At 39.5% G+C, this 13,179-nt stretch overlaps 1 protein-coding gene across 1 annotated transcript in view; it reads left to right on the top strand.

The window, feature by feature from the left end:
- LOC127446980 (inactive dipeptidyl peptidase 10-like) overlaps window positions 1-13,139 on the top strand; it is a 64,627-nt gene extending 51,488 nt beyond the window's left edge. Inside the window, exons 20-26 of the mRNA XM_051708396.1 lie at window positions 2,212-2,406; window positions 9,363-9,417; window positions 10,306-10,405; window positions 10,491-10,549; window positions 10,647-10,719; window positions 10,803-10,876; window positions 12,344-13,139. Coding sequence (XP_051564356.1) covers window positions 2,212-2,406; window positions 9,363-9,417; window positions 10,306-10,405; window positions 10,491-10,549; window positions 10,647-10,719; window positions 10,803-10,876; window positions 12,344-12,469 — 682 coding nt within the window. The 3' untranslated portion in view covers window positions 12,470-13,139. The remainder of the gene's footprint in view (window positions 1-2,211; window positions 2,407-9,362; window positions 9,418-10,305; window positions 10,406-10,490; window positions 10,550-10,646; window positions 10,720-10,802; window positions 10,877-12,343) is intronic.
- The last annotated feature ends 40 nt before the right edge of the window (window positions 13,140-13,179 follow it).

The raw sequence follows: 13,179 nt of genomic DNA, 5'->3' as shown, positions 1-13,179 counted from the left end.
TGAATTAGCAGGGAGTAATACACTGATGCCTCATGACCTTTTCCAAAAGCAGTAATCACCTCTCCCAAAGTGTCTGCCGATTTAGGGGGGTGTAGAGCAGGTGGCATAGCTGTAAATATCTAAAAAACTAAGATCTGGGAATCTCAAAATATTGAACCAAATTTTCATAGGATCTCAACATTCCACTCTCATATAGGTCACTGAGTGTAGCAACCCCCCTCACAATGCACTCTGACCAGCAGAAAGGGGACTTATTAATACATAATTTAGGGTTCAGCTATATGCTCGAAGCAACATTTAAATAACTGTCTGAATTAAACACTCTTGACACTTTTGTCCATACCATGTGCAAATGCAAGATAATGGGGTGTAACTTAACTTCTCTGGTTAGTTTGATAGAAAGGCTTTGCAATGGCGAAATAGGGGCAAGGACTTCCTGTTCAATACAAAACCAGGGAGGGGCTCTCTCAGGTGGAAGCGACCAATGAACCAAATGTCTGAGACAGAATGCATAATAATAAAACAAAATCTTGGGTAGGCCTAACTCAACTTTGTCAATTGGCCTATGTAACTTATAGAAATGTAATCTGGGATGTTTACCATTCCAAATGAAGGACTTCGCTATGCTATCAAATTGCTTGAAATAAGAGAGGGGGACATCTACAGGGAGAGATTGTAGCAGGTAGTTAAATTTGGAATACAATTCATTTTAATAACATTAACCTTCCCAATCATAGATAAATGTAATGAAGCCCACCTGCACACATCGCTCGAAAATATTTTTATTAAGGGGTCAAAATTAACTCTGACTAAAATACCCAAACATTTAATGCCCTGTTTGGGCCACTGGAAGGTGCCCAGCTGGAAAGCCGTTACACTGCAGTACGCTGTCAGAGACAAAGCTTCAGATTTAGACCAATTGACTTTGTACCCTGAGAATTTAGAAAAGGAATTAATAATTCTGTGGAGGCAAGGCATAGATCTAGTGGGGTCGGAGACGAATAATAAAATATAATCTGCGTAAAGCAAAAGCTTATGTGCCATACCTCCCACCACCACCACCCCTGGAAAATCCTCTTCCTTACTTATCGCGGCTGCTAATGGTTCCAGGGCAAGACAGAACAATAATGGGGAAAGAGAGCAACCCTGCCAGGTGCCCCTTTTCAGAGTAAAATAATATGAAATTAATCCATTTGTTTGTACCGTCGCTACCGGGTGTCTATACAGTAACTTAATCCATCCAATAAAAGTATTCCCGAATCCATATATTTCAAAAATCTTAAAATGATAATCCCATTCTACCATATCAAATGCGTTTTCGGCATCAAGTGAGATGACAACGACCGGAATCTGATCATTCGCCACTGACCACATGATATTGATGAGACACCTGATGTTATCAGAAGAGCTGTGGCCCCGAATAAACCCCACCTGATCTATATGTATAAGAGACATCATAACTTTACATAATCAGTTAGCCAAAATTTTTTACAATATTTTTACATCTAGCTGGATAAGGGAAATTACTTTTACACTCGCTTGGATCTTTGTCCTTTTTAAGAATCAGACTGATCTGGGCTTGTGCCGTGGTTGGAGGAAGCTTTCCATTCTTTAATGATTCCATATAAACTTCTAGCAAAAGTGGGGCCAGTTCTGCAGCACAAGATCTAAAAAAAATTCCATCTGGCACCGGAGCCTTGCCTGTGGGCAAGGACTTAATTACCTCCTCAAGCTCCTCCAAGTTTATCTCAGAATCAAGAGAATTTTTTTGCTCAGTCATCAATTTAGGGAGTTCTAATGGTTTCACAAAATGTATAATATTTTCATCAATAGACGAAGACGTGGAACTATAGAGATCAAGATAGAATTCTTTAAAAGCATTATTAATATCAATGACTGAGGTAAAAATTTCACCACCAGCAGATTTCACTGAGGGAATGGTAGAAAAATGAATCAGAGACTTTTAAATTAGTCTATATTTCAGCAAAGACAACTGATCCTAATTTTAATGTCTGATGCCCAGATGCTTGCTACATGCTTCGTGTAGTCTATATAAAGATTATAGCATGCAGTTGAATATAAATAGCCTTTTTAATGTAATTCTATTAATAATCGTGATTACAAAATACAAGGTAATAATCAACAATTATGAATTTTGTCAAAATCGAGCAGCCCTAATCTCTCTAACCTGTGTGTGTGTGTGTTTATTAGCGATAGCACTCCTGGCTGCCAGCAAGTGAACGAGCGTTTTCGTCTGGATTGGGCCGATGTGCTGGTCAGCTGTGATGATGTCATCTTGGCACGAGTGGATGGCAGGGGGAGTGGTTTTCAGGGTGAGCAGATTCTACAGGAAGTTCACAAGCGTTTGGGACTTGTGGACGTTGAAGATCAACTTGCCGTTTTAAAGTGAGTGTGTTGACTTAATCTTACATGTTTACATGTAAGATTGATATGTAAATCAATATCGATTTTGTTTGCTGTCTGTCTGTCTCTTTGTATTAAGGGGGCTCAAAGTGACCCCTCTAGACATAACTACAGAGATAGACATAATCTAGACACTGTAACTACAGGGTGAAGCGGGAGTTTGGGTGGAGCCAGTAAGGAGTGATGTATGCATTTGTTGATGTGCACTCAGCATTGTGATTGGCTGTTTCATTCCGAGCTCTATAAAGTAGAAGAGGAAGTAGTATACAGTCACAGAATGGGGTGTTTTAAGGAAGGACCCAAGCGCAGATGACATCAATGAGCTTTTATTAAAAATAGTAAACAAACATAATATAAAACTCTCACAAGGGAGAAAAGAACACCAACAAAAACAGCTTAAAATATAGCTGCAAGCAGCAATTATCAGGGAGAGGCACAAGAATGGCAAAAATTAGTGAAAATTGCATTTTTGTGAAGATTTTAAGCAAACTGCTCGAAAAGCAATGAATAGAACCACTTGTAATGTAATTGTTCTTGGCATCAGCCAAAGAGCATATCAATGACAATAGACTAAAATTATCAAAAGTTATTAGCATTTTTAGAAACATCATTATGATTTGATTACAAAATAAGCCTTGATGCAGCATGATACATCTTACCATATTTCAATTATTTTATCAAAATACACACTCTTTTTTTTTCATTTCATAATAAAATTGATAAAACATTTAAATACAATAATTTAAAATTAAATAAATTCCTTACAAAATGTTGCAAATGTTTTCTTCTTTAGTTGTCATATGAACAATCAGACAGTAAGTATACTGAAGAGCTAATTTAGCCCGTTAACTGGCATCGTCCAATATATGCTTTTTTGGTGTTTTTTATAGTTGTAGTCAGAAGTTTACATACACTTACGCCAAAGTCATTAAAACTCATTTTTTAACCACTCCACAGATTTAATATTAGCAAACTATAGTTTTGGCAAGTAATTTAGGACATCTGCTTTGTGCATGACAGGAGTAATTTTTCCAACAATTATTTACAGACAGATTGTTTCACTTTTAATTGACTATATCACAATTCCAGTGGGTCAGAAGTTTACATACACTAAGTTAACTGTGCCTTTAAGCAGTTTGGAAAATTCCAGAAAATTATGTCAAGCCTATAGGCAATTAGCCAATTAGCTTTTGATAGGCTAATTGGCTAATTGGAGTCAACTGGAGATGTACCTGTGGATGTATTTTAAGACCAACCTTCAAACTCAGTGCCTCTTTGATGGACATCATGGGAAAATCTAAAGAAATCAGCCAAATTGTGGACCTCCACAAGTCTGGTTCATCCTTGGGAGCAATTTCCAAATGCCTGAAGGTACCACATTCATCTGTACAAACAATAGTACGCAAGTATAAACACCATGGGACCACGCAGCCATCATACCACTCAGGAAAGAGATGCATTCTGTCTCCTAGAGATGAACGTAGTTTGGTGCAAAAGTGCAAATCAATCCCAGAACAACAGCAAAGGACCTTGTGAAGATGCTGGAGGAAACAGGTAGACAAGTATCTATATCCACAGTACAATGAGTCCTACATCAACATAACCTGAAAGGTAGCTCAGCAAGGAAGAAGCCACTGCTCCAAAACCGCCATAAAAAAGCCAGACTACAGTTTGCAAGTGCACATTTGGACAAAGATCTTACTTTTTGGAGAAATGTCCTCTGGTCTGATGAAACAAAAATTGAACTGTTTGGTCATAATGTCCATCGTTATGTTTGGAGGAAAAAGGGTGAGGCTTGCAAGCCGAAGAACACCATCCCAACCGTAGCATAAAACTTATTTTATCATCGAGGTCTCCACTATTCCGGTGAAACGTCCACATTGTTTGAGCCCACCCACGAGTCTCTCTATAATTCACATGCGGAGCTGTCAATCAAACCAGATCAAAGGCTCCATGGCCTCTTCAAAATGCGCATTGGCTGTTTCAGTGAATAGATGCAGCCAATGGATCGCTAGTCAAGATTTGATTGACAGGTCATGTAGCCATTGGTATGATGTTTCTATGGTTACAGGGGTTGGCCTTGCTCATTCCAGAACAGTGACGTCATCCTAGTGTTTTTTTGGATAGAGAACCTAAGGCCACCATTACCAGAGGTGGGTAGAGTAGAAAAAAACTGTATTCAAGTAAAAGTACAATTACTTTAAAAAAGAATTACTCAAGTAGAAGTAAAAGTGCTAACATAAATAATTACTTGAGTAAGAGCAAGAAAGTATCCAATTAAAAGAGTACTCAAGTGACTTCCTTTCTTCAGAACACACATTATTTTTATTTTTTATTTTTTTTATTTTACCTTTATTTAACCAGGAAATAAAAACTCTTGAGATTTAAAATCTCTTTTACAAGAGGGTCCTGGCCAAGACAGGCAGCACACTTAATTAAAACAAAAAACATTTAAACATAAAACAGATACATTAATTACATATACAAAATGTACACATATCACTTAAAACAATTACAATCAGGTAAATCCGAAACCAAATCATTTAAGATACCCTTAAATTCATTTAGAGAGACCAACTCTTTAAAACATAATTTATCTTGTAACTGGTTCCAATCAAATGGAGCAGCATAACTAAACAGCCTTTTACCCATATTTGTACGGACCTTCGGGATATTTAAAAGATAATAATCTTGTGAACGAAGACCATAATTCTTTACACCTATTAAGTTCTTTAGAATAATATTTCAGCTCCATCGGTCAGTACAATGTAAGTGAATGGGTGCCACATTTGTTATGCTCCAAAAGCAAATGCAGGCACCATAAAAGTAATCCATATGACTCCAGTGGTTAAATCCATATCTACAGAAGTAGTATGATAGGTGTGGGTGAGAAACAGATCAATAGTTAAGTCATTTTTTGCTAGAAGTTCTTCTCCCAGCCCAGCAGGGGGCAATATGCAGAGAAGAATGTGAATCACCAAAAATACAAGAAGAAGAATGTGAAAGTGATCTGTTTCTCTAATTAGTTCTGTATAGCAGTACCGCCGCTCCCCAAATGCAGAGTTTGCCGCTTGTGAAATGCTGTCTGTTCGTGCTCTGGTTGTCCATAACATTTACATTTATGCATTTGGCAGACACTTTTATCCAAAGCGACTTACAGTGCAATTATTACAGGGACAATCCCCCCGGAGCAACCTGGAGTTAAGTGCCTTGCTCAAGGACACAATGGTGGTGGCTGTGGGGTGGCAGCAACCTTCTGATTACCGGTTATGTGCTTTAGCCCACTATGCCATCACTACTCAATAACGCGATCGGCAGAGCAAAAGGCATTTACACTTAACATGGATTTTTACATGGATTTATACAGTTAATCCGCCTGAAGTAGCTGCAATAGTTTCCAGTATCCCCGCAATGTATTGCTGCAGATTTAAAAATTTACACTTATAAACTGATGTCACAAGAGCACATATTTACAGAATCACCCTAAAAAATGACCATCACCATGTCACAGAAAAGCCCAATTTAACTGCCTTAAATTGGAGCTGCAATTTTAAACTTGAAATATCCGCTTGACTCGGTGTTAAATGAAGGCATTGCATGATGTTCTTTTTTTTTACTGTGCAGAGTGAAGAAAGTGTTTCACTTAGTTAGAAGAGCATGATGCTGCAGCAGTGATGGACTCGGCTTGAGTGACACTCTGTGACAGCACGCGCAGCTGTGTGAACATCTGCTGTTGTAAAAGTCTCATTCAATAATCTCTCCATAAATTACACATTAATTAAAATTAAACCCAGTAATGTAACGGCAGGAATGCCACCCATTGTAACGAAGTAAAAGTACAAACATTTCATTAGAAATGAGAGTGAGAGTAAAAAATACCCACTTTTAAACCTATTCTAAAAGTAAATTTTTTCCCAAAAAGTTACTGAAGTGAATGTAACGGAGTAAATGTAGTGCGTTACTACCCACCTTTGAACCCACCGCCGAAATCTTACATTTTAGCTGCTTCTTTCAATGGATTTATGCAAAAACAGTACAATCTTGCTAGATTTGAGTACTTTGGAATAAGTTCCATGAAGTCTTGAGGAGTAATAAATGCCAAACTGGCAGGAGTGCATATTCTGTGTTTGGACTCATAGCAGCTATTAGGGATGGGCATGAGTACTCAGGTACTTGGATGTGGTAGCAATGATTGATAATGAAAATGATGATCGATGGTGATCTTTGTCAGTTCTTGTTTGTTAGGGTTAGGGTGCCTGCCTTCGTCAAGCCTGCCTCAGCTCCGCCTGCCTTCGTCGAGCCTCTCTCGGCTCTGCCCTCAGAATCTTCCATGGCTCCGCCCTCACCCCCTGAAACTCCACCTCCTATGGTTCAGCCAGCTCCGCCACTATCTCCACCTCCTGAGTCTCAAATCCCTGATTCTCCTGTGGCTCCGCCTGCTCCACCTCCAGTTCCTCCTCTCAAGACCCAAATCCTCCATCTTCCTGTGGCTCCACCCAACCTCATTCCGGGTCCTTCTCCTGAGTGTCCAGTTTTTGATCCTCCAGCAGCTCCACCTCCTGACTCAAATTCCGGCTCTTCCTGTTGCTCCACCCACTCTTCATCCTAAGACTCCTCCTCTGACTGCTCCGCCCGCTCCATCTCTGGACCCATCTCCAGCTCCGCCATTGGGATCTCAAGTCCCTACTCCTGCTGCTCTGCCTCTGGGTCTACCTATGGCTCCGCCCCTTAAGTTTCCACCTCCTGCAGCCAAACCGCCGAACCCTGTTTCCTTCCTAGAGCTGCCTCCCAAACCCCCTGTTCCCACTCTGTGGCCACCTTCCAGGCCTCCTGATCCTGTCCCTGCCCTGTGGCCACCTACCAGGCCTCCGGATCCTGTCTTTGCCCTGTGGCCACCCCCCAGGCCTCCGGATCCTGTCATTGCCCTGAAGCTGCTTCCCAGGCCTCCTGTCACTGCTCTGTGACCACCTCCCAGGCCTCCTGACCCAGTCCCTGCTCTGTGGCCACCTCCCAGGCCTCCTGACACTGTCCCCACCCTGTGGCCGCTTCCCAGGCAACCTGTCACTGCTCTGTGGCTGCCTTCCAGGCCTCCTGACCCTGTCCCAGCCCTGAGGCCGCCCCCCAAGCCTCCCTAATCTATCCCTGCCCTGAGGCCACCCCAAGGACTTTCCAAGGTTTCCAAGGACTCTTATTTTGAAGTGGTTTTTGTCCTCTGTCTTTTGTTTCCCCCAGACTACATTTCCCATAATGCACTGCCCTCATCACTGCCATCTGTTCCCCGTTGTTCTCACCTGTTCTCCATTTCCTCATTAGCACTTGTGTGTATAAATACCCTCTAGTTTTGTTCCCTCTTTGTCAGTTCTTGTTTGTTGCTATTTGAGTTCATGTTTGTTTGTTTGTTTCACTTGCATCATCTTCATTAAAAGCCTGCAATTAGATCCAGCATCTCCTGTCTCATCTCAGAAACTACTCGTTACAGATTACGTTGTGGTTTTGAGGGGTACATTGATTGTCAGAGATGTCTCATAGCAACCAAACTGATATACGATGCTGCAATGCTATCGTTATGATAATCAAAACAAAGAGAGTGTAATTAACTGTGTTTTGAACACCTGTCTCTGCAAAACGTTTACTAAACACGTTTTATTATCATTTAATGTATGAATTTTGACTCTTTAATGGATATTATTCAATAAAAGTAAATATTTGTTACTGACTGTAAACCTCCCTGCTCTAAATGACGTAACACACCTGCATCTCTTCAAAATGGGAGTTGAAGATTTCCACGCCAGTTTGCAAGTTAGAAGTCTGACATAAAGTGTCATTACATTGCACTTTCCCCAGTGGAAAGGTGGAAATTCAGACTCTCTGAGTTGAATGGAATGCTTCATGAATTATCACAGCCACAATATGGAGCATTGCGGCTTTCCCACAGGAGCGAACACTTGGACACACGCACACAACACACACACACACCAGGCACGTGTGGCAGTGGACTCATCGCATATACAGCAGGTGAGTGTTTCAAATAGCTAGTGTACAGCTAAATGGAACACAAATCAGCGTCTTCAAAACTTAAATCGATTTGAAAATAGGAACCATATACAGAATAATAATAATAAAAAGAACACTAACAAACACAATAGGTGCACACGCACCTTTGGTGCTTGGCCCCTAATAAATACACGAAGATCTGAACAGACAGGAAGAAAAACAATCCAGCACAGGACAGCAAACACAAGGACTAATAAAGGGAGAGAAATGAGAGGAAGACTGAGAGACACGTGGCAATATGGAAACTAAACAAATCCACGTGCTCTCACAGACACAAACACCCGAATGAGACGAGCACATATCGCCAGAGACAAGGCAACATGCGTTCATGCCAAACGACAGACAAGATGGGGACATTTGTGCTGGTGTTCCACAAATAAACAGGCACCAAGACCGAAGCGGCCGAACCCCAGCACAACATGACAATGAATCGTGACCCGGACGCACAGTGTAAGGCGAGCGCAACGCAAAGCCTAACCCTAACCCTAGCCCGAGGTCACAAGAGACAAACACAAAACAATTGACATGAGTGCATGCCTTAAGAATGACATAAAAGTAATGCACTCGTGCCAATAACCAGCAAGACAAGAGAATGCATGACAGTGCCAAAAGGACGAGCCATGCACTCTCACATAGACTAGACAAGACACTAAACAAGAGTGTCAGAGCTCAACCACAAAGACAACAAAACACAATCAACAAAAGTGGCTGAACTCTGACATATACTGATGACACATTTATTAGTCATAATCTCTTGTAATGTGAAAATAACAAGCGTTCATAAATTATATTTGTGGACTGATGTTAAAGTTGTTTTCCAATTCAATACTAGAGTAACAGCTTGTCCATATATATATATTTTTTTTTATTGTTGTTTGCTGCAGGTATCTGGCGGGGCTGTCTTATATCGATGTACGCAGAGTCGGGGTTTTTGGAAAGGTGGGGATTAAAGGGAATTCCAGGTTCAACACAAGTTCAGCTCATTCAACAGCATTTGTGTCATAATGTTGATTACCACAAAAATGTATTTCGACTCGTTCCTCCTTTACTTTAAATCTGTGTTCCAGTGAGATACTTGCAATGGAAGTCAATGGTGTCAGTCTGTAAACATTAAAATACTCACTGTTTTAAAAGTATAGACACAAAACATAAACAATATGTGTGTTAACATGATTTTATTGTGATAAAATCACTTACTAACCGCATCTGTGTAAAGTTAGAGCCAATTTTACAACTTCGTTGCCATGATGACGTACCACTTTAAACCCTAAAATGACTGTAAAAAATGATGATTGAACTTTACAGCTCAAATAATACATGAGTTTTAACAGAAGAATTAATGTAAGTGCTTTTATAAAATTATAAGTGTCACATTTCTGCCTTTAAACCCTCCAAAAACTGACCCCATTGACTTCCATTGTAAGTGTCTTACTGGAACACAGATTTGTGCTTGTTTTAATGAAAAGGAGGGACGAGTCAAAATTTTTTTTGTGGTAATCAACATTATGCCACAAATGCTGTTGATTGAGTTTAACTTATATTAAACCTGGAATATTCCTTTAAGAGCAAATTACAGGTCAGATTTATCACCAGAATCATTGTGTTTGAAAACCACAAAAAAAATATCAAGTCCTGTAGTTGGCAACAAGATCAAGTACTTTAAATAAACTGCATCTCTATCAAAGACACTGATAAAAATACCTGAATATACTATAAATAAAGTTGTACTCAGTTCCTGAGATCAAGAGTAGAAATAGATTATATTAAAATGTTTGCACATTTAAAACATGTGAAATGTTTGATGTTGTATTTATTGGTTCTTTTCAGGCGTACGGCGGCTTCTTGAGTTCAATTCTACTGCTGTCACACACATCTGAGCTGCGCTGTGGCATTGCCGTGGCACCAGTGTTTGACTGGCAACTCTATGGTGCGTGTGACACACACAAACTCACATTCATTATCTGACACAATAAACATCCTCACTAGTGTGACTACTGTGTGTTTGTATAAAGGTTCGACCTTTACAGAGCGATTCTTTGGCTTTCCCATCAAAAATGAACTCAAATACAAGGTAAGATATCATCACTTTCACTCTCACATGATAGTTGTGTGTATCTGTCAAATGACTCTTATATGCCAGCGTGTGTGTGTGCGTGTGTGTGTGTCAGATCTCCAGTTTCGTGTCGAATGTCACTCACTCTGAGACAATAAAGTTTTTGATTCTTCACGGAACAGCAGACGGTGAGCTCATGACAGAATTCATGATACTTTCAGATAAAATGACGCTTTCATCATTTGACACTTAATTTCTCTCCTTCTATCAGCAAATGTTCATTTTCAACATACGGCAGAACTGGTGAAGCTACTGTCCGAGCTTAATGTGAAATATACATTACAGGTGAGAGTTCAACTTAGGGTGTTTTCTCACCTAGTTCATTTGAGCACTCCAAGCACTCTCAGAGCGGTATAACGTGTATATGTGAACAACCCAAGTTGTCTCAGACCCCCCTAAAAGGATCCAAAAGCAGCACCTCAGGAAGTTGTCTGAGTACGGTTCGTTTGTGGGTCCTTTTGTGGGTCGATTGATTTGTGCGATGTGAAACGAAGAGGTACCAGTCTGCTTTGCACTTTATGACATAAGTACTTTGTGGCTTGCCATACATATTTGCTTTACATACTTCATATTCCAGTCACAATTTACTGTCCTCTTATGGGAATTTTAAGTGAATATAGATATGCCATGATTACCATGACATGATTTTGTGTTTCGTATTCCATTCTTCTTGTATTATTTGAGCACCTAAAATGAACGGACCGGCCGCATTCAGAGCAGAGTAGCGCGTTAAGATGATCCGCTTTAAAGTGGTCTGATGTGTGTATACATGTTTTGTTTTTCTATGTTCAAATATGTGAATTAATAAAAATTGTTAATCTGAAAAAGTGCTCTGATGGGTGTACCATCTACGGAGGTTCACGCCAAACTCCCACGAAAATACAAGTGAGGATTTTTATAGTTTCACTCTAATTTTATTTGCGCAATAGCAAATGTTCTTGGCTCATACACACAATGTAAATGACACGCAGGAGGAGACGCTCCATTACTCTCAAGATGATAGATAAACAAACATATTTTCAAATGCACATGGAATTTCAAATGTTTTCCTTCATGTGAAATAGGAGCTTGTAGGTTTTGTCGGACAGCCTTAACATAATGTGAGAGAGTGAAGAATTTAGGACAGAAATACAGTATACATTATTACTATTGCATGATGTAATATAATTGGCGGTGTTGTCTGGGTTTCATAAATTATATAACATATAAAATATTACTTGTGCAATAATTTTTAATGAATAATTCAAGATTTTTAAAGTCTTAAAAGTAATCATATAGCCCCATTTTATTATATGATTTCAAGTTAATTATCAATAAATTACTACTTAAGGTGTAGGCCTATCTGTAATAAGCATACATGAACCTTAAGAAGGATGACAATTTGTATGACAATTGCTTATCATAATAATCGCATTTATATATGAAAAATTATTGTCAGCCAAATGTTATAATGGTGACAGCTGCCATGGGGTCTGAGTTCTTAAGGAGCTGTGGTGTGAACAACAAGGGGTCTGATACCATAATAATGTGAAGAGGACCAAAAAAAGAGATTGGGTCCTCTTTTAAGTCATTACATTGTGAACACCAAAAGTACTGAGGTCATTTGTGGCTGGTTCCCTTTCTGGTTCACTTTAACCCAACTGGGTTTGGTTCACTTAAAACATACTATATGTGAAACCACCCAACTTACACGCACCTGCTCGACATCCGACCTCATGCACTCAACCTTTAACCTTCCTGATCTCTGTGCAGATTTTCCCTGATGAGGGTGATGATGTCATCAGCAGACACTACATGCTAAACTCACTCATCTCCTTCATCAGAGAGTGCTTCCATGACAACCTACCTGTTACCAAGGAAACCAGTGATGACGACTAACATCTGTGGCCACCCCTTCTCCTCATTTACATATTTATCCACAATCTCACCTGAAGAAGAGCCAGAGAGATAGATGAGTCACACAGCATAGAACATCAGATCTAGAACAGTTGATTCATTCTCACATATTGATTGAGAAGCAGCACATGCTGAAACATTAACAATTAAATATGATTTCTGATAACACTTTTTTTAATTGATCAGAAAGAGACAAAGTAATTGCATCATCTTGAAAAGTCCATAATATGACGATCTTGAACATCTTACATACTGTATGTTTACCATTTATATTATAATGGGTTTAACTTACCCAGAGTTCCCATAGAATTGCTGAACGTCAACTTGCTGTCTGTCTATATGTTATAGAGTAGAATTCTGTTTCCATCATTACTTAACCTGTTGTCACATGTTGTCTGTTTTCAGGATAATTTACTTAAACGCTTTGAAGCATTTGCGGTTTGTAACTGTTGTACTACTGCACCTCAGCAGCTGCTTGTATCACTTGTGTACGTTTTCTTGTGTAGTACAGTGGTTTTGATATTTAGCGTTTAGTACACATCTTTGGTTTTGTGTCGATAAAGGGATACTTGAGCCTTACCGATGGTGCTGTGGGGGTACTTACGGCAAAAAAGGTTGGGAAAATTGCTTTAGTAAAAAATGTCACACTTGTAAAAATTTAGAAAACAATCAAATAAATGTTATTCATTACA

This window comes from Myxocyprinus asiaticus, chromosome 10 (assembly GCF_019703515.2).
Source record: "Myxocyprinus asiaticus isolate MX2 ecotype Aquarium Trade chromosome 10, UBuf_Myxa_2, whole genome shotgun sequence".
Taxonomy (NCBI): Eukaryota; Metazoa; Chordata; class Actinopteri; order Cypriniformes; family Catostomidae; genus Myxocyprinus; species Myxocyprinus asiaticus.
Note: the sequence above shows the minus strand (reverse complement) of the source record. Positions and strands in the feature narration are given on the sequence as shown.